The following is a 22,806-nucleotide window of genomic DNA, read 5'->3' as shown; positions in this document are numbered from 1 at the left end:
AAAAGGAAGGTCCCCCAAGAAAAAGAAGTTGCTCACCTCAGAGCGATATGGTACAAGTATACAAGTTTCCAGAATTAAAAATGAGAATTCTAGTCTCTCTAGCTTGATGATGTATGAAATATTTGTGAATTCTCCTTGTTTTCAAAAAGTGCCCCATTCCATCACCTTTTCCTAGAAAATGCTTTGAATGAATGCTTTGAAGAAACTGTTTTCTTGTTGGGCTGAGGATAGAAGTGCGGGAAGGAATTTCAGTTATTTTGGGATAAAACGTGAAATAGTAATAATATTTTTCCAGTAACATTACAATAAAATTCCTTCAAGATAGTGGTGGGACATCATTCTGTTGCCTCATAAATAGGAATATGTTCTCCTCCCTTTCCCTCTATTACTCCTAAAAGTAAATCTGAATAATTAAGTAAATCTCATTGCCTGTGGATTATGCTTGTTGTATAATCTCTGCATTTCTGGAATTCATCGATGATGGATATATTTTGGCTTAAACAGCAATGGTGAATGCAATTGGTGGCTGTATGGCCACTAACAGAAAATAATGGGTCAAGGAGCTCTTCGCTATGTAAGCATCCCTCTAAAGCAGGGGTGTCAAACTCACAGCCCCTGGGCCAGATGCATCAGGCGCTGGTCACACCCAGTTTAGCGAAGGGAAAAAAAGCCACGATACATCATGTGACAATGCCATGATGACGCAAGTTTGACACTCCTGCTCTACGGAATTATTTTAAAAAATAGGAGTAACATATAAAATCTTTACAGAATTCAGTGCAAATGATGAAATAATAAATATAGTCACTAGAGGGCATCAAAAGTTCTCCTCTAAACAAATATTACTTTGTGGAATCCTGAAACTGCAGGATGTTATCTATTTGATCTAACAGGTGTGTGGAGAAATACGTTACGAATTGAATCAGACCAAAATGAAGAAGGATGAAGCTGAAAAGGAGCACAGGGAGTATAGAACAAAAACAATAAGGGAACTTGAAATTAAAGATCAGGTAAGAGATAATACTCTATCAAGCAATTTGTAGAAAAATAAGTTTTTCCTTCCTAATAAATATTTTGACGGGGTTCTTCTGAGAAGAAATCTATTTATTATTTGTACTAGTACAATATTTTATAAGAGATTTTTCCCCTCCAATCTTACCTTTTCACGCATGCATGAACAGACATTGTCTATGTGTATGTTTCTAGTCTGTGATATTCACTTATAGTCATTTGTTGTATTTAAAAAGTAACACAATATATCCAACTGATTCCTGAACATTTTGCATTCTGAGAGCATTAAGTGAATTTTATTTTTCTATTCTGGAGTTAGTAAAAACTTTAAAAATTCTAAACTAGTCAATTAATTGCTGATTAATATTAGATATTTTCAAGACTTTCTTATTTGCTGTCTCATACAAAGGAAGTTATTAATATTGGAATAAATTAGTTATACATGAAAAAGTTGAACTAGATATATACATTTGTAGTGAAACCTATGGAACTCTGCATTAAGAGTAACGTCTGTACATAAAAGAAGCTAGAAGATATTCACTCAAAAAGGAAATACGATTTAACAAAGAAAATGGAATATTTAATTCTTTGAATTACTTTATTTTCAAAATAATCATGTTATTACCATTTAAAACAGCCATTGCTCTTTTACACCTTTTGTATTTATGAAATGAATTAAACTACAAAGTGTATGACCTTTCTTTTTCTCCAACAGTCTTTTTGGATCCTTATTGTTCAGCTGTGTCCAGTAGCAAGCACTTTAAAATCACACAAATGAGAGCATACAATATTCATGCATTTTGCTGCTTACTGTAGTTTGCTTCATTGCATAGTCTTCTAAAAGATTTCCCATACTTTTCTAGAAGATTTTCCCAAAAACTTAATGTGGGGTGAAATGGATTGCAAGAGGGGGTTAATTAAAACTGAATGCATCAAACGGAACTAAGGTACAATCTAAGGAAGCAGTCACTTCAAACTAGTACAGTACTTCAAAAGTTTGTCAGAACCCCCACAAGGCCTAGTGAGACACATATATAACAGTTTAATCTTCTTTATTAAGATGAAGTGAATAGTTTTAGAAATATCGGCAACACATTTGAATGACATGTAAACATACTGATTAATTTTTGGATGAAAGGTTAAAAAACAGTTATAATTTAACAATGGAATAATTTCTTTTCCAGGCCATGATATTATTAGCAAGTGGTAATGATAATAAATATATAGGACATGATACGTTCACATTGTAGAGTGCTGCATAATGCACACAGGTATATGTAGGCATCACAACTGAATGTTGAAAGCTGTGGATGTCTGATATTACTGTCTCAAATATGTTAGGTATCCAAAATAAGAAATAAAGAAAGTGAATATTAAGTGGGAATACTAATTAATGTTCTTCATATTTATTTGAATATTCTAATGATTTTCCTAAATGCCTAGGCAGTATGAGGAAAGGAAAAACAGGGCTCTGTTGATGTGCAAAAGGATACTGTCCATTGTCCTTTAAAATAGTATTTGATAAAATATAGGTATGGGTTAGGTATGACATAAATAATTCTCTGTGGCAAGTAAAAATGGCTGGATTTGTCTCAACTCCTCAAAAATTTGTTACACTTTTTGAAGCAAGGTTTCTTCTCTGCATTTCTTCAATGGTTTGTCAACTTCCTTGCTGGAAGTGGGCATGAACATTCATCTTTTTGAATGCATATCCATTTTTCTCAATGTTTGGTGAAAAAATAATTGATGAAAAATGTATAATTAGGAGAAACTTAAAGAATCTCCATATTTATCTTTAAAAACTTTGCTGTCATATTCTGTACCAGGTAGAATTTTCAAAACCTCTATAAAATGAACTCCATTTGGAATGGATTATATTAGTAATTGGAGATCTGGGCAAAAGTAATGGAAGTCCATGGAAAGACATATTTACAATAAAAGGAAGGACCTCTAGTATTTACATCTAAAACATGAATAAAATGCTAGAGTTTTGCCAAATCATACTTTGCCTTTATTTACAGTCCCTACACAAGTTACTTGATCCTTCCTTCCTTCCTTCCTTCCTTCCTTCCTTCCAAGAAGGACGGATAAAATGGAATCAAACAGATTCTATAGTTTTGCACTTAGAAAATACTCTAGGGAGATGTGGATTGGCATCAGCTACCCTCAGTGCATTGATCTGGGGTGCTTTAATGCTTAATTTTCATTTCATTATTCAATTAAGATCAAATTATATCACTGCTCAGTTAGCTATGGAGGTCCTAAATATTCGAAGATCCTTGCAAGAATGGGAAAACATTTTTTCCCTGAAACAAAGTTGCATTTTTAATTTCAAAACAGAAATGGAACAGTACCCCTCATTACATGTAAGAAGAGTTTACTCTTTTAGTTCCATAGAGCTGATACAGCAATAGAACAGTTGTGTTTTCCAGTTCATATCTTGTTTCAGTTCCTTGCCCCTTTGCATTTGCAGCTTGAAGTGTCCACCCTGCAATAGGACCAGCCTGCTTGGTCCTATTGGCTTTTTAAACAAATCTCTTGGGTTTAGCCTTAATAAGAACCCCCTGCTTAGGCAAGAAACCCTATAGCATTTCAGACAAAATAGGTTTTACATATCTGAACCTTGAATTATAAGCTGTTCCAAAATTGATCTTGTTGAAATAACTAAGATCTAGATACCAGGCTTTGTCCAATAAAGTACAACAAAGGAAACTTCTTTCCCTTTCTCCTCATTTAAAACATTCATCAGCATGAAGATGGTACTTCCGTGATCATGTAGGCAAGCTCAACTTTCTTTTTTTCTATGAGGGACAGTATGAACCTGTAAGGAACCCAGACTTCTCAGCTTTTTCTTCTTTTTCTTCCAGACTTTTCAAATTAACAGATACTTGATTGTTCTGTTGATGTCCTTGTAAACGATTGTACTGCATTTAAATTGTGATTCTCACTAGCCTGAAGTCATCAGATTCTGCTTTGTGTATTTGATGTATACAGCACACTTCAAACATTAGATTAGATTTGTTTTTACCATTTTCTGTGATATATACTTCATATGTATAGTTTTATTAAGATATTTTAGAGGTGAATGTTTCCAAGCCTTTTATTGTGGAATCTTAAGTTTCTTGTATAATAAAAAAAATAATACAAGAATTTTCAGGTAGCTGGAAAAGTTTTCTCCAGAGTGACTTGAATTAATTAATTAATTAATTAAAAGAATTGAAGAGAGTTACTGTCTAATTCAGTCAGTGTCATTGTGTACAGATCATTTTAGCAAGTGGACAATGATATTTTAATAAGGGAGTTCTCTACTCCCAACTCATAAAGGGTTTTACAATTTAGCATTAATATTTTGAAATAGACCCATAGTTTAGAAATTATTTTCCCTAAGCAATATAGCATTTAGCATTTTTATATCTGTACCTTCTGCTAATTTCAGTTTTCAACTTTTCTGCAAAGTCTACTTACTACAGTCATCAAATCTGGAGATTAAGAGTCAAAATGAGTTTAGTTGGTTTGCTAACTGATAATCTGTCTATAACACCTGAAATTGCCAAAATATTTTCCATTACCATAAATGAAGGAGAGTTTTAAAAATGTAAATTGGTACATTGGTTCATTCTTTATGCACTGACAAATGTAGATGCCTCATGTTAACTAAACTCAATTCAGTGATTTGGCTTTGATCCAGTCTTATTCTGATTCCAAACCCTGCTTTCTCAATAGACTTGTATAAGTTCATGTGATCTGCATACTACTGATATGTAATTCACTCAGCTATATTTATATGTAAATGTCCACATTTAGTGATCACAATTGGGACTGATAACTTGGTCATTAAGCAAAGCAGTCAGTAAGTAAAACTGCAGCTGTGCTTATTACTTCAGCTTTACAGATTTATTATCTGAAAAGATAATAAATTTGAAACCATTGGTTATAAAGGTTTTTTTTATCACCATTGTAACTATGAACAGTTGCCAAACAAGGTAATCCCTAAATGAGGACTACCTGTACTAGAATATAGCGATAAGGGAAAATTCTGTAAAGATTCATTTAACATAAATGATATGAATAAAGAAATAGTCTCCTACCACTACTTTTCAAAATAAGTTATCTATTAAGTGTGAAATTATTATAATACGCTACCACAGATTTCAAACTTGAACAGCCTATCCAGAAAGAGCGAAATATTATTGAAAATTCTGGTTGAATTAACAAATTCCAGCTCAGATTGTCCATCAAGACAACTAAGGAAGCTGTCTGCCAAATTTAGATTTTAAATTCAGATAATCATAGAATCGTAAGGCTGGAAGGTACATTGGAGGCCTTCTAATCCAATCCCCTGCCCAAGACAGAAGTCCTTATACCATCCTGGGCAAATGGTTGTCTAATTTTTTCTTCAAAACTTCCAGCAATGGAGCATCCACAACTCTGAGAGCCAAGCTGTTACATTGATTAATCATTCTTATTGTCAGGAAATTCCTTCTTTATTTCCAAGTTGAATCTCTTTCTGATGAGCTTCTATCCATTGCTTCTTATCCTGCCGTCAAGTGCTATGGAGAATACTACCATCTTCCCTGTGGTAGTTCTTCAAGTATTGGAAGACTGCTTTCATATCTCCCCTGAGCCTTCTCTTCATTAGATTAAACATACCTAGTTCTTTTAAATGTATCGTTATACGATGTAGCCACGAGACTCCTTATCACTTTTGTTGTTCTTCTCTGGACTCTCTAATATGCACTCTAATATGCCATAATATTTGCAATTATGTTGTAATCACTTGAGTTCTTGTCACTGGCAGGACAGTTCTTGTTCAAGAAAATACACTATAGTTGTTTTAATCCTCTGGTCCAGAAAACCATCACAAGCAGTCATAAATTGTCTCATTCAGGATAGTTGGTCTAGATTCTTCCTAAAAGTGAGACACTGAAGAATTCCTGGACATAAAAGCCAGTTCTTCGTTATATCATGTTATTAGCCATACAAGGGATTTGAAAGTTGTTTAATAATTATGAAATAGTAATAGAGGTAAAGCATTTGGAATAATAGATTTTTTTCCTGATAAGTATTTTATTTGTTTTCTTAAAATCAATTATCCAAAATCCATATTTCAAAAGTTGTGGAAGATATTTTTAAATTTTATATATACAGTATATTCCATGTAAGAGTAAAAGAGAAAAAAAACATGCACCGATATAGATTTGTGGTTTATAATTTCTAATTTATTTATTTAAAATAAATTTATATTTTCAAAACCTTGGCTTAATTGATTTACATTTTAGCATAAACTCTATTTTAGTGGATGTTAAAATTAAAGAGAAACATTCATCAGTAGCAGATATGAAAGCAAAAGAGAATAAATATATTTAAAGAACTCCTCTTACTTGAATAAAGACTATATCAGCTACAATCAATTAATTTCCTTAATTCTCTATTCCATTCTTTGGCCTATACTTCCTGTTACTAAATGTTGTTTACTAATAACTATAACAGATAATTTGCTGCTGTTAATTCATTGATATATCTATATCTATCCATCCATCCCGATAGGTAGGTAGATACGTAGGTATTGAGAAAGAGAGTTTGAACATAACAGCACACCAATAAATTAATTTTGTTTTTATTCTGGAAGTTATCCCACCTTTTATAATATTGTTTGTGTCAACATCTTAATGTTTCCACGCTATTATTCAATTTATTTTGGTTTAAAAGAAACATAATTTACAAAGAATATATTGATTTGCTAAGTTTGGGGTGATTAACATGATGACAATATAATATGATAATATTGCCTAGTTAATAATGCATTTCAAGTATTAGTTTTTCTGTTTATTCTTATACATAACTTTAGTGATAATAAATCCAGAGATTGCTAAAGCTCTGCTTGCTAAGGCTCTGAAATGCTTTCGTATGCTATTTACTAGCAGTAGTTTTTACCCGTGATCTTTGTTAAAAGGCTAAGAGATGGTATAAGAAGTAACATTTATTTTTGTTAACCTCAATAGTTTTTAGATGTCTATGAATTGTAGAAAGAGCTAAAGTAACATTTTTTTAAAATGCCAAATATGACTGAAGCTAAGAATGATCAAGCACAGCATTCAAAATATAATACACAGTTCTTCATTATATCTAGGTAAAAGCAATGTGTGTGGGGGTGTTACATTTTTTTACTCTGAAATATAACAATACTAAATAAACTGTTTGACTTTTGAATGCACTGAACATTAACAGATAGAATATTACCTTAAATTCTGCACTCAAACATCTGGCAGGTAGAGATGCTATTTTCAACATAGTCCATCTATGTTGTAATTTACTTATTGTGGACTAACATAAACTGAGTTGATTCAACTTGAGGGATAGTATAAAGTCCATCTGTTCATTTTAGTTATTTTCCCTGAGAAAATTATACAAACTTATATTTATGCCTATACTCTGAAATTTTGAGATTGTCTTGGCATTAGTTGACAGTTGTCAAATTGTGTTGATTTTTAATTTACAAAACTGCGTATTAGATTTCTTTAAAAATATATTTGAACTTAGAATATCAGGAAGGAACTAGAGATAAATTGAAAGAGTTAATATCTTGTGGTCATGAACTAACCATACAGTGGTATCCTATATTATCTCATTATATTCTGCCGTAAAAAGTAAAAATTAAGTGTAGCTGCAGTATTGCAATCTGAGTGATTGGTGGAGCATTCTGCATTTATTTTTTAAATATGGTTCAAAAAAATGTAACCAATGTTACGATTGTAGAATTGAGGAAAAGTATGAGGTAAATGTAATATAATAATTATTGTTTGTCAACTTTAGTTTTATCCAGAAATAAATACCTATATATGTAAACTTGTTCTGGTATTTGCGAGTTTTCTAACTTCTTTATTATGTTCAATTCTAAATCTAAATTTCCTGCCCTCCTCCTTGTATTTAAAGCAAATTGATAAATTACAAGTATTGCTTCATGAAAACAAACAGCGCTTAGAACAAGCACAGCAGGATACTGCAAAAGCTAAGGAAGAATGTCTGAAACTAACAGAATTGCTGGGCAAAGCTGAGCAACAACTGCATTTTCTCAGGTACCATTTATCTTGTTTGTTCTTAACACCAGTTTCAATTTCACATTTGTCCTTTGCTTATTCCCAGTTGTTACAAATTAAATGTCTACCTTTGAGGCAGTTTAGAAGTGAATGTATAATGAACAAAAAGTGAAGTGTGATAACAGTAAATGTACTAATCTGTTTCCTTCTGCCCTGTTCTTTAAAGCAAGTGGGATTTTTACTTAATTTGTAGTCAGTAAAAGTTATACACATTCAATTATTTTACAATTATAACTGTTTAAGGAAATAACCTAATGTTTGTCAATTTCATATTAATACAAGTGAAAAATAGCCCCAATTTTCCTAATTATTTTGTACATAATCTTAAAAATATTTATGATACATACATAATTTATAACTGGTTAAAAAGTACTGGTAAACAAGTAAACTGGTTTAAAATGTATGGTAAATAAGTAATTCAATGTTCAAAAAATTATCTAAATAATATTATTTTAAAATATAATTGTATTTCTCTTCTTCATGACTGGCCCTGCTGAACACAATTATTCTATCATTTTTTAAAACAGAATTTAATTTTAATGTTAAGCATGAACTAATTTTTATTTGGGTGGGGACAAGTACATAAAAGCTACTATGATATGATAGTTAGAAGTATTTTAAAAAGCATTTTTGGTTTATGGTTTTATTAGGTGGGGTGTACATATGTAGTGTGTAAGTATATACGTGTGCACATGAATAAAGGTGGTTCACTTGGGTAATTGTAGTATTGCTCTTAAATTATCATATCATAGTCTTTTTTTAATGGTGTAAATATAGATTATGGGCCAGGAGCAGATGGGGGAAAAAAAACACTTTTCTCACAGTCTGTATTTGAATAACAAATATGCTAGAGGTTAATGAACTTGAAAAAAGTTTTGGGTAAGTTGTAAGATAGCAAAAGTTTGGATTTTGCAGGACTTCTTTTATAATGATTTGTTGTGATAGTTTACCAAATGGTTTACCAGTTTCCTTCCTAAGGCTAATCATACAAGTTATGAAGCTGTGTGGTGTCTTGGAAAAAATCCAAAGTGCAGATAGATTTCCTGAAAAACTTCCACACTTTTAATAATGATACTAACAGCCTAATTAAATAAAGCGTCCCAATAATATGTGACTTAAATTTGTCGAATTTAATGATTAAACACTATTTTTAATGTTGTATTACCTGATGACATTCACTCTGCAGAATTTTATTGTAGATATTGATCATATTAGAAATATTATAGATATTGATCATTTTGAAATTTGATAGATGGAGAGGTTTAATAACAGCCTATATACAGCCTATATTTTTGGTATAAACAGTCACTTCCCCCATTTGCTCTAATTCTGTTTTTATTCACTTCCACTATATTCTTTGTATGTTGTATCTTCTGTACCAATGTCATAACATTTACTAAATTGTATTTTTTATATTTTCCTTATTGCTGTGAGAGGAAAAGGTGGCTGATAATTACTTCATTTATAATTTGGTTAACTGCCTATCTATAGTTTCCAATTTGCCTCAATGTATAATATGATTGCATTGAAGAATTGGATGGTACTTTCTTATTCATAGCATATAATCATATATAAGCACAGTTGTTTAAACTATTGACAATTATGTAGATTTCTTTACATGTTAAATTTGGAGTAGAAAACTGCTAGCCTCTAGAACACCCTAGCCTAGATCATACCAATAAGATTTGATAGCAAAATAGGATTTGTGGGGAGAAGCAAAGTAAGGTTTATAGACTTGATATATTTATACCCTTAAATGTTCCAGCCCCTCAAAGAACATATTTTTGTTTTTGTTTTGCTCACCTGGTGATAGCATGTCCTATTGGATTTTTTTAACATGAAAAATACAAATCTGAAAAAATTCATGGCATATTAGTTTATGAAAAATGCATTTTTTCAAGGTAAGTAATAAAATAGGTACATATTTAGACCATATGTCACCACATTCTTCAAGCTTTTACTTACCAAGATGTAGCAAGTACATTTATTAATAAATATAGGTATTCTATTTCAAGCAAAGAATTTATATTTTATGCTGCTCCATAGATTTCTAAACTTAAAAATTGCATACAAAGTGGTAAAAACCATTAAACAGCTTAAAATTCTTGCTTCTCTGTAAGTTTAACCTATTTAATTATTCATATATACTTATACCCTACATTTTTGTGCATAGTCTAGCTAATTGTAAAAATTCAACTTAAAATGAGGCAAAATATTCTTTTTCACGTTCAATAGATAGCCCAGAGAGTATTTAAAAACATCCTGTTTCAGGTATAGAATGGGTAAGGGGCCTTCGTTGCCTCATTATTATTTATTGTTGATTTAATATCCATTAAATTTGTAAGATATTGCAAAGTTTGATACTGTTAATATATGTGAGTGTACTTCTAAATTATATATTTCAGACCTAGGGCATGAAAAGTGATGGAATTATCAAGCATGGAAGCAGCAAAAATATTACTCTTCAGTGTTAGAAAGATAGATGAGTTCACTTTCTGTTTATGAAATTGGCTCTTGGGAAGACCAATCAATTATATTTTGGCTATGATTTAATGAAGTGTTCAAAAATTGTTACTGTTATTTTCCTTTATTTTTCTAGTTGCTTTTTTCCTTTCCTTTCCTTTTTATTGATATTTGTGTTGATCACATGGATGCTTGTAATATGTCAAACAGCCCATTCTTCCCAGGATGATTCATCTATGGCAGAAAATATCATATATGGATCACCTGAGTACATGTTTTTGGCATTGTATAATTACAAAATTATCAGCCTTTTTTGTGTGGCACAGATGTTAATGCTGACACAGCAGTTTCACTAATAGTTATTTAGGACTCCAAAATTGAACTTTAGTATGCAAGGAAAAAGCCAGTATTCTGCTGACAAATGAACCAGTAGAAACATCTATCAGTGCAATATGGAGGTTAGTTAATTTTTTGTAACCCTCCTTTTCTTTGTTGTCTAATTTCCTGGTTTACTAAAGACGTTTTGCAGAGCAAATTTTGAAGATTTGAGTTGCTGCAAAAGGGAAGAGAAATAATCAAATTTCCGCTATGGATGAAAAACTCTTTGGATCATGAACTATGTTCTTAATTGTTTTAAAAAATAGTTTCATTGTTTGCATTTTGCACTTTTTAATCTAATTATAATTAGTTTAATATATAATTAGTTTAATATATAATTCTACTAAGTAGAATTAGTAGTAGTAGTAATTAGTATTAGTAAGGGGCGTGCATAAGTGCACCAAAGTGCATACCCTCCCTGTCCTATTGTTTCTTTTATTTTTCTTATATGTACTCATTTCTTGTATTCATAACTATGTTTATCCTTATGCCTATTATCTTGTAAGCGATTGACAAATCAAATAAATAAGTTGCTGGTATCATTCTAATGAAGTTCAATATAATTATTGATAAGTACTTAGTTTACTACTTCAGTTTTGTTTCCTCTAATCCATTCTTTGAATATTATTCATGTAGATTCTGGGAGTAGATTATATATTAATTGTGCTACAGAATTGCATGCAAGCATAAGAGCTTAAATTTGCATTGGAATGTCAGGAGCTGCCTGTCATGATTTTGACAAACCCTCCAGCCTGGTAGGACACTGCCATTACAGAAGATGTGTTCTGTATCTTTTACCTACTTCTTTATTCTTTCCAAGCTCAGTGGAAAGTTGGGGAAAAATTTGTAAGGGGTTCAGAATTCTTGTCTGCTCATTCATCTGTCTGTCACTAAGCAGACTAACTCTGAAAACTGAATAGAATAAACCCACATTTGCTGTGGGTGGAAAAGCTGGCAAAAGAAAGAGTGAGTTTGAAAATGGGCAGTATTCAGCTGGAAACTGTAAAGCAAAAGGAAGTTCCAATGCATTCTTATGGGAAAATCTGTTGGGTAGCAGCCTAAAATGTTGCTGAGTCTCTAAAGCCCCTCTTCCCTCCAACTCATGTGGAGTACAGCTGTTATTAAGGGGTTAGGAAATACTTTCCTTCCCTTTTTTGATCTACAGAGCCAAATTATTCTATCCATATCTTTACTAATATTTGTTGGCATTGGTATTTTTCACTAGGAGAACTGATAGATATGTAATCAATAACTGATAAATAGAAGAATAACTTTTGGAAACCATATATTTGGAAGATATTGTTGAAAGGACATATAATGATTATCAGAACCTTTTTAGCTTCAAAAACCTATCAGGACTACTTGTAGCCCCTAGCACATTTTCCATAACTTCATTAGCATTCATTGAAGTCCATGTATAATAAATAAGATACATAAATTAAGTCTATCACTAATAGTTTTTTGGAACGTAGTTAAATTGTTTATACTTTTTAATGTTTCAGTATGACATTGATAGAGTCTGTTCTACTCTGTGAAGAACAACCAGTCCTTAATTACTACATTGTACCATTCTAAAGATATACTTATTATACATAAACATAAAGGCTAAGGTTTTATTTTCTTTTTAAAAAGATGTTAGTATTATTTAATGTTTATTTATGTTTATATATTTGTATATAAATGTTATATATGCAAAAATACAAAGATCTAGAATGTTTTAATTTACAAAATATGAAATGAGTAGTCACATCAAAGTATAATTAGTAACTGTTCATATAAGTTGAAATTTGTGTTTAATGGGTGAAAATTTTAAAGTACACTTAATGTTTAATTTCCAATATAGTACCTGGAATTTTATAATTAAAAGGAAATATAAAAGCCTGAAATAAGATAATATGCATAATAATTCTTTAGCTCCTGTTTTTATGTTTATTTTTCATTAAATTTAGGATCGTTTGTGGTTTAGTCAACATTTATTCCTATCTGTTTTTCATATACAAAGGCAGCAAGATGCCAGAAAATAAACTGTTAACGGAGAATTAACTTCTTTGGCATGCTTTCATACTTATCTTCCAAATTAAAGAAAATGAAATGGGCAGAAGCAGAGTGTAGATTACCTCCTTTTTGTCAAAAATGGTGGGAATTTGAAAATTAATAATAAAAAAGGGAACAGATGCAGTAACATGCCAGAGGGAGATTAATGTGGAGAGTAAAATCTGTGAGCAACAAAACTGAAGCAAACTGAATCAGTGGGAGGTGGTTGTACAATCAAAATCAGGATAAAAGAGAAATTACAAACAACCCTGCACTTGTCAAAGTAGTAGTAATGAAATCCTGACTCTGCCAGCAGTGAGAACCTGTGTTAGCACTTTGGGGTAAGGATGGTAGCTGGGTGCCAGGTAGGAGGGCAGTGTTAGGTTGCTGGGCAGCAGCCATCTTGTGTAGAACAGATGGCACTGAAAGCTGGCAGGGGAGGAGCTCCTTAGCAGAACTAATCAGACAGTAACAGATAGGGCAGCTGGGAAGACTGACCACAGAGAGGGAAACTGCAGGATAGCTGCAGAGTTCCATGATGTTTACAGTGGTGTGCCCATTGGTCTGATAAAGACCTTGCAATGCCTTTTTACTGCAAAAAACGCACACAAACTTTTGTTAACTAGGCAGTTCATCTGAGAAATTTGCAGCACAAGAAATGTATAAAAAGGAAAAATCTGCTGAAGAATTGACTTTGTAAATTCTTGAGAATCCCTGCTAGGAAAGAAAATTTATACTGCATTGCCCTTCTGTAAACATTATCCGTGATCAATGAAAGCAAACAAGATAGTATTTTGGTGTCACTTAAACATTCAAAAGATTGTGAATATCTAAATATTAAGATTGTGACTTACATTAGAATAAATGCAAAATATATATTTTAAAACTCTTTTTAAAAAGGCAGTAATTTGGCTTCTTTTCAGCATTACTCCTTATGTTGAACTTATATTTAAATAGCCAGGTCCTAGCCACTATCAGTAATGCAAACCAGGCAGTAATTACATGACCATTCCATATAATTTCTGATAAATAAATTTTATTGGATTTAAAGAATCTTATTCCCCATTGTACCTTGGATACAGGGTACATTGCAGTCGTACTGATATCTGGGCAAAAGAAGAGGTTGAAAACTGAATGAGAAAAAAAATGAATTTAAATATGGACCTATTACACAGAATAGTTATTATGGTTAGATAAGGAAGATGAATGATCAAAGTCTTCTAAAGAAATACATAATTGAAGATAATAGATGGATATTTAACAAAGATTGAAACACCTTCCATTTTTCAACTTAAGTATTTTTCTGTTTGTAGAGCTTTATATATAGACTTAATGTTGGCTGGACGGGGGACAAATTTACAGGGATTTGAAATAGGAAGTATAAGAGGAACATATGCTATCTATATATCAATTACTGTGATATTTTAGGACTGACAAGAAAAAATACTCTTATTTAATGTAGCGGCATATTATCGAATCATTGTAGTGGATGTAAAGTTGTTATTTGTTCTCCTTAATTGAGTTTTGAAAGCAGTTTTTTCTTTCCCCTGAGCTATGTGTAGTCTGTATTCACTAACACATCCACTACCGAATAAAGAAGGTTGTACATAAGGTAATTCTTCCATGAGCTGTTCAGAGCATCCAAAAGTGGGAGGTGCTTCAGTCTCTTCTGGAAAGGCTGGGCTTAAAGCTCCGGGATGCTTCTCCTCCTCCACGGGACACCTCCTCAGCGTCCCCCAGTTTTAGCTCAGCCTTTGTGGTAAGAGGTTGTTCATTCCCTGACTGGAACGATTTCTGATTCAGGTTTGCTCTTTGGTTTAAAAATCTGCCCCATTTAATTTGGCTTTTTCAGGCTGGTCCCACTATTAGGCTACCTCGATTAGTTCAAAAAACAAACAGTTTCTTTGTAAATAGCGGAGCCTGCCACTCTGCAGGCAGCTTGAGGCTACCGCCTCAGGCAATTACCTTATCTAACTTTCTGATCGTCTTCTCTGCGATCGTAGCGGAGCGCTCGCAGCCACAGTTCACTTCGCCTTGCCGTTTTGTCTGACAGGAGCATTTAACTCGCAAGTTAGAGCCTCAGCAGCAGTGGCTCATTAGATGGCTCAGACATTAGCAACGAAGATTCTGCTTCCCGCCCTTTTCAATGGCTGGCTCAAGTTCGCGCCTAATTATCACAGGCGCCATTCCCCGCTGGTTTCCCTTTTTGGGGACCGGGGCAGTACCTTCCCACTTTGTTCTCCCTGGGTTTAGCTCTCCCTTGTCTGGCTGACTTTGGATAAGCAGGCTAGTCATTAAACAGACATTTCTTTGCAATTGCCTTCGGATCATTTCTTCGGAGTGAAACTGCAAGTGCCATTTAAATTGCGGGACATTTGGTTTTGACAGGAATGGATTACCTCAGATCCTGTATAGCTGGTTTCCCTTGTTGGGGACCCTTAGATACTGTTTACCATATGCACAGTTTTACATATAGATATAGGCACATGTATATGTATACAGGCGTGTGTGTGTGTGTGTGTGTGTGTGTATGTATGTATGTATATATATATACACACACACACATATACATACATATATATATATACATATACATATACACACACACACACACACACATATACACATACATACATTTATACATACATACATACATTATATAGATGGATGGATAGATAGATAGATAGATAGATAGACAGACAGACAGACAGACAGACTGACTGACTGACTCTCCTGGAGGAGCATTCTACTTTCAACCACAAGGGAAGGCATCACCCCGAATTACAAATACTAATAATAATACTAATAAAAAATTTAATTAAAAATTAAAGTCAGAGGCAAGAGAATCAGTCATCCACAATGGAAGGTGACAACACCTTAAAAAAAAAAACTGCTCCAAGACAAATAAGTCCCGAGATAAGCCAGTGGGCCCCAAAAAGGCCTCTAAGGCAGAGGATAAGGATGCCCATAGACAGCGCCTAGCTTTGGAAAGGCAATTGCAGAAATGAGCCAGGGAAGCAGACAAGATGGCTATGACACAACAATCTGATCAGGACCCAAGTCCATTGTTGGAGCCCTAGGACTTATCCACCCAGTCCAGGCAGGCTGTTTCTGGACAACCTCCCATAGGCACATCTCCTCCAATGAGCACTGCCCGGCTAATCCCAGAGGCAACCTTCACCCCCATGGTCGCCAGCCTAAGACAGGAGTAGGGATTACCTGATACTATCCCCATCGAAATGAGGCAATTGATGGAGATGTCGATTCAAAGGGGCATGGTGGCTGGAGTTCAGCAATCCATCAGGACCAGACACTTCTCAGCCACTTCAGATGCGGGATTCCTGTCCGCTCGATCCTTTGCGCATATGGGACAATATCAAACTCAGGTATTTCCCAATATTCCTAACATACCAGCCCATGGCCTTCGGGAGGTAGTAGAATTTGAGGATCAGGATGTTCCCATGGAGGTGGGGTCCATCCATCAGATGGACTTGGGGTTATCAGAGGCTGACCCACTAGAACGGGGAATGTCGGACGACAAAAGCCTCATTCCGGACCTACCTACTTTTTCTGGCCTTTTTCGTCCACACCTCTTTAAATCCTTACTGTTCAAGGCAAAGAACACCACTAAACTAGGCACATCAAACCCTCATCCATTGTCAACAGGGTCTCAGGATGAATCCAAGGATCTAATATTCTCACAACCGGCTAATGAGGCGGAAAATATTCCTGTCCCTCATATGTTTGCTGAATTAGTACAAAATCAATGGGCATCAGCAGCATCATACCCAGCCCCAACAGGGTATGATAAATGATATTATAATTTCTTAAGGGTGCTGCAAACTTACGACCTCCTGTAATACACCGCTATTCCACCTGGGACCTCAACAAGGTGTTAACTGCACTTACAACTGGCCCATTCGAGCCTTTAAGAACCGATAGTCTTAAATTCCTGACATATAAAGTGGCCTTCCTAATTGCAATCACATCAGCAAGGAGGATTTCCGAATTGGCGGCATTGTCAATGAGAAAAGACCTGTGCGTGTTTCATGCAGACAGAGTGATTCTCCAATTGGATCCATCGTTCACTCTTAAAATAAATTCATCCTTCCACAGAGCGCAGGAGTTGGTGCCTCCAAATTTTTGTCCGAAACCATCTCATAGACTGGAGCATCAATGGCATCAACTTGACGTTCGAAGGGCCTTAAGCATCTAGACCGCACGGCGGCATTTCAAAAATCTGAGGCTCTATTCCTATCCTCCACTTTAGGGCAAAAGGTGTCGTCGACGACCATTGGTAGATGGCTGAGAGCCACTATAGCTAAAACTTATGAATGCCAGTCCATCTCAGTTCCTAAGGGCACTGCAGCCCACTCAACAAGGAGTGTGGTAACATCAGCAGCATGGGCCACGCGGGCTTCCATAGACAAAATTTGCAGAGTAGCAACTTGGGCTTCACCATCTCCCTTTGTCAGAAATTATAAAATTGATGTCTATGCCTCAGTGGATGCTTCATTTGACGGAAGAGTCCTGCAGAGGGTCTACAGAGTTCAGGAGTGGATTTCGATCCAGACGGAGTCCCTCCCTAAGGACAGGCCAAGCTTTGGTATGTCCCACTTCTGGATGCTCTGAACAACTCATGGGAGAAAGGGCGTTGTTACTTACCTGATACGCCCGTTCTCTGTGAGCTGTGAAGAGCATCCAGCCCCACCCATTTCTTTCCATTTGGTGGGGTTCTGTTCCAGTCAGGGATCCAGATTAGGTGATGAGTCCCGGACTTTGGCACTCAGTCTTCGCAAAACTGGGGGACGCTGAGGAGGTGTCCTGTGGAGGAGAGGAACGTCCCGGAGTTTTAAGCCCAGCCTTTCCAGAAGAGACTGAAGCACCTCCCACTGCTGTTTTCAAAGCCTATTCACAAGAATTGTGGGAAAACTAATCTACTCCCTTGGTTACTGGTTCTTTCTGAAATAGCAGAATTAATTCTCCATATATAAATTAAATACTTTCCATTATTATAAAAAGAAAAATATTTTACCTGCCATTATTTAGCCCATATCCGCTCCTTTATGATGACAGCTATCAAATGATTTGGAATAAATCAGATCTCTTGTTTTCTGGCAGTGCTTGCAGTAATAATTAATACAGTGCATTTTAAAATCTGTCAGTTGGCTGATTTCTTATCATCTAATGTATTAGACACTTATTGTCCTTTTAAAAATATACTGTTTGACAATGCAATATTTCCAAAGCCATTAATGAAGTATTAGGTGAAAATGGAATATGTAAGTATAACAGCTAAGCAAATTGTGAACATGTTGCTGTATTTTCAGGGTTTTTCCTCTCTTGAACATGATGGAAGATTACATAGCTTGATAATCAAGCTTAGATTTCCCCCCCTGAAAGAACGATTAATAGATACATCTGATTATATATAGAGCACTTCATTTGCAATGTTTATACTGACATTGGTCTGTTAAGCAAAACCAACATTCCTGAATACATGCACATTGCTGAAGGTTGTCTGTTCTATACCTGTTACAATAAATATTTGGTTACCTCATTTTGGGGTTTTGAATCTAGATAAGCTTATTCATGCTATTTAATTAACAAAACAGAATGTGTATTAGGTCTTAGTTGACAGAACAATTTTTTTATATATATATTTGGATGTTTTGTGCTGATATTTTATTATATCCGATTTAAATTTATCTTTATAAAAATAAGGTAGAAATATGCATTTAATTAGATAATACATATTTAATATGCCAAATATTCTGCATAAAAGCAATGGAGCTACTGCAGTGACAAAAAGAAAAAAAAATGTTTTTTTTTTAAGTGAAGTCATCCTTGGGATGTTTTTTTTTCCCTTACAAAGGATAAATTACTAGATTGGAAGAACCTGCTTTTGGGAGTCTGTAAGTAAATTCGTATTTGTTTGTATTATAAAGTAGTAACTTGCTAAATTATTTTAAGCTTAACATTTCTTTTTAAACATTAAAATCAGTCCTATGGAATTATGGATATATGAAAAACATTATTGTTTTACTATGTCTTGCCCTGGCAAGTAACAATTACAAGCACAAAAAAATACCCCAAATGATTATTTCTTTTTTTCCCATCTGCTAGTTCTCTTCTGTCTCTTGTCTTTTCAATTATGACAGGGAGCTGACTTCTTTCCTGCTCAATTGTTGCATTTTTCCATGGCAGCCTGATTGCCACATCAACTGTCCCACTATTGCCTTCTCATTCCTGCAATCTGTGTACGTTTTGTAAAAGTGCAGCTGGTATGATTTCTTGTTCTCATTATATCCTGTCCGTATCATTATATCTTATCTCTTGTCATGTTCTCAGCATAGCACATCATTTGAGAACTAAAAGCATCTATCGATATAAGTAATGTGATAGGCACTATGTAGACCTTTTGAGAAGATCATGAATATCTTAATTCCTTTAAATGAGTACTTGACTAATGAAAATCTAAAAAAACATCATTACGCAGGCAAGAGCTTGATTCTCGTTTCCAATATATTAAAGCTGGAATTTAATTATGTGTTTAATGTTTATTATTTAAGCAAGTAATATCTAAATTTGACAACTTTCTACTTTAAAAACTCGGAAGTTATATTTTGTATTCCATAACCATTTTAAATGTTAACTAGTAAAATAATTATTCTTTTCTTTCAACACACATTTCTAGCAGGTGAAGAAAAATACCTTGAAATTTGGGTATTATTCAAGAAAACATTTCGAAAATGTTTCTTATTTGAATTTTTAAAAAAGAAATTAGTTAATAATTCAATAGTATGCGGCTGTTGGAACAAATTTTTGAAAAGCAGATGCATGCTTGACTAAGCCTGCATAATAGATCCTGCTGACAGTATGAAATGTCTCAAAAGTAGCTGCTCTGCTCTTTCTATTAACTTAAATAGCAATATGGATAATCACCCAAACTGTGCAACATTTATAAAATTTCTCAGAGGTGAATTGATTTTACCTTACATTTTCAAAATGTGATACTTAAGTCATAGGTGAATGACAGTTTAAATATAGCTATGTTGCAGTTTAAAGGTAACATTAAAATCAGCATTTGTTTAATGAATCTTGCTTTGTTCTCTTTTAAAAAACCAATTAATAATTTTATCCTTATTTTTCCTTAGTCTACTATACATTTTAGTCTTCTCTAAAATTGTATTTTCTCTTCTATATAGTTTGTCACATTTCCCTTTTGTTTAGCTAAACTTGCTAAATAAGTAATGCTCACAGTACAAGATTTTACAGAAAGATGAATTTAATTTTGAGGATTTTTCAGATTATATTACTCTTCCACTATTGTCTTCAGCATTATTGAAAAAAAATTATAACGCATAACTGTCCAGCTTTGTCTCTTACTAAGGATTAAATCGCTGCCGACAGTTCTTTTGACAATGACCTTGAGGGGTTTTGCATCTTGAAGAAGAAAGCAGAAGCTTGCAGTAAACAAAGTTCACTTCTGACAGATGGATTGAATGACAGAAAGGTTGTGAGTGCCAGAATAGCCCTGGCAGAGGAGGAAATGTTCAGTGGAATCCAACAGGAGAGGAGGTGTGAACAGGTGCAGGGTTGCTGACGGAAGGGGAACCAGATGGAGGGAGCCAGAGCCAGTTTATTTAAAGGAAAAGGCAGAAAACACTGAAAGGCTGTACAGTCAGTGGCTAAAAGTGTGCATGGAAGAAGGTAAAAAAGCAGTAAGCAAAACTGCACAGTGGGACATCAAGCACTTAGCGTAATGACAGTAATTGTGAGTGTAGTTGGAAAGTTGCTATTAAAATCCATTCATCCATTTCTCTAAATAACATAAAGTGTTTCAAACACTTTTTAAATTGACAAGAATAGTGCTTTGTCTGTCAATTTTTGGTAATGTTAACACACAAAAGTTATGATTAGAAAAATGTTGTGGTTCAGGCAAGCCAAATCAAGATGATAATAAGAAAAGGTTTCGATATTAGCTGCAGAGTAGTCTCTTAGTTTTGCTTTGCTTGCAAAGAAATGTCACATTCTGACAAAATGTGAAAGTAATCCATTCCCCTGAAAAGCATGTTATAAAACATACAGAATCTTATTCATCGTCTAATTGTTACTCACAGCAAAAGAAAATGAGGCGTGGTAGGCTGTCCTACGATGCGCTTTATGTCATTTGAGAATAGCTAACAACATAGAAGTATGTAAGGCTTTAAAATATAAGATTTTGCCTGATTTGTTTTATTTATCACATTCTTGTAAGGGTAGATAGTGTTATTAATTGTTCTGGTTGGTGATTCTTACTATACTGACTGCTTGTGCTGATTGATTTGATTTGAACCATGGCTAAAGTGAAAGAAGATCCCACATATATTCACTATTAATCTAATATTACCTTAAAAATTCTTATTCAGTTCTATAAGATCATAAATCTTTATTTTTCTTTCTTTACTCCATTATTTTTCTTCTTTTCTTGTGTTTGCTCTTAAATATCCATTAAAACAAAATAAAAATAACACAGATTTAAAAACTGTTAATATGTTCGTAGGAAGAGCATTTAAGGAGCATTTGGTTTATTAATTTATATTTAAGGTACAGTGCTAGTCCAGAATTCTCGTATGGAGTTTTTGAGTAGCACATTATTGTTTGGAAATTCAGGAAGTTTCAAAACCGGTTTCTGTTGAATCATACAAATCTTAAGACACGCAGGCCCTCTTAACAGTTCCCAAGAGTCTTGTTGTAGGACATTTTTTTTTATTTAATACTAAATGCTTAATTTTTTTACCAAAAATTATATGTAAATTATTGCAACATAATCCTATAGAATTATTTTTAATTGAATGTGTGCCATCAAGTCTAAGATGTGCATACACTATCTTTAATACAACATAAGATTGAAACCTAAATATTACAGTTTGGACATTTTTGCTACAGTTAGAGCATAATTGCAAGCAATACGTTTAACTACAACTTTTTGCTGAGAGCCTTTCTGTGTAAAAGGCAATGAAGCTCAAAATTTCAATATCTAGACAAATTTTGTGGTTGATCCTTATATAAATTATATCTGATTTATCCAAGCTTCCTTTTTCTCTGTTTTTCTTATAATTTATAGTCCTATGTTAGTGGAAATGCCATACTTTAATTATATATTTATAATCCAAACCTAGAATGTAATTCTGTCAAAATGTTATGCAAAATATTTTTCTGTGATTATGGAAAATATTTTTTTATGAAAAAGCATGATATTGTTCAAAAACCATCATAATTGCATGTCTCTGATTTTTTCTTATTTATAACCTTAATCTAAATTAAATCTAATATATTTTATTAAAAAAAAACAAGACATGATAAGACATGTATAAAGTGTATTGGGGCTCCTGAGTCTCTGAGTAGAATACTTCTTTAAGATCCAAGCAAACCAACCCCTTCCTCCAGGATGCATTCATCACCACCTATATATAGCCATATGTCCACTCCTGGATCTAATACTTATGAGGCCATGCTACCACCTTGATGACCCTGTTCACTTTTGGGAATCAACTGGCTTGCATTCTTCCCACATACCCAGTGCCCTTTATTTATATATTGTGCTTGCATTATGTACTAGTACACAAGAAGTAATATGTAGAAGTAGTACTCCATGAACTCAAGTTGCAAGTTTCTGAATAAACAAAAGTACATCTATCTTATTTTGGCCAAATCTCACCTTAATGATCTATATTCAATTCATTTTGTACTCTGAACCCCACTTTATAATCTCCACAATCTTCACTGTACCATATATAACAGAAAACAAATTGGCATGAAGCAAATTTGATGGTACTTA

The 22,806-nt window shown here is 33.8% G+C and overlaps 1 protein-coding gene across 5 annotated transcripts in view; it reads left to right on the top strand.

Moving 5' to 3' along the window:
- SDCCAG8 (SHH signaling and ciliogenesis regulator SDCCAG8) overlaps positions 1–22,806 on the top strand; it is a 115,361-nt gene that overhangs the window by 33,694 nt on the left and 58,861 nt on the right. For all 5 annotated transcript variants that reach the window (XM_087936797.1, XM_026705237.2, XM_087936802.1 and 2 more), the window contains 2 exons: positions 894–1,010; positions 7,945–8,087. In XM_087936797.1, coding sequence (XP_087792923.1) covers positions 894–1,010; positions 7,945–8,087 — 260 coding nt within the window. The remainder of the gene's footprint in view (positions 1–893; positions 1,011–7,944; positions 8,088–22,806) is intronic.

The sequence above is a fragment of the Pseudonaja textilis genome, chromosome 1 (genome assembly GCF_049901715.1).
Source record: "Pseudonaja textilis isolate UNSWEBS1 chromosome 1, rPseTex1.2, whole genome shotgun sequence".
NCBI classification, from domain to species: Eukaryota; Metazoa; Chordata; class Lepidosauria; order Squamata; family Elapidae; genus Pseudonaja; species Pseudonaja textilis.
This window is presented reverse-complemented; position numbering and strand designations above follow the sequence as displayed.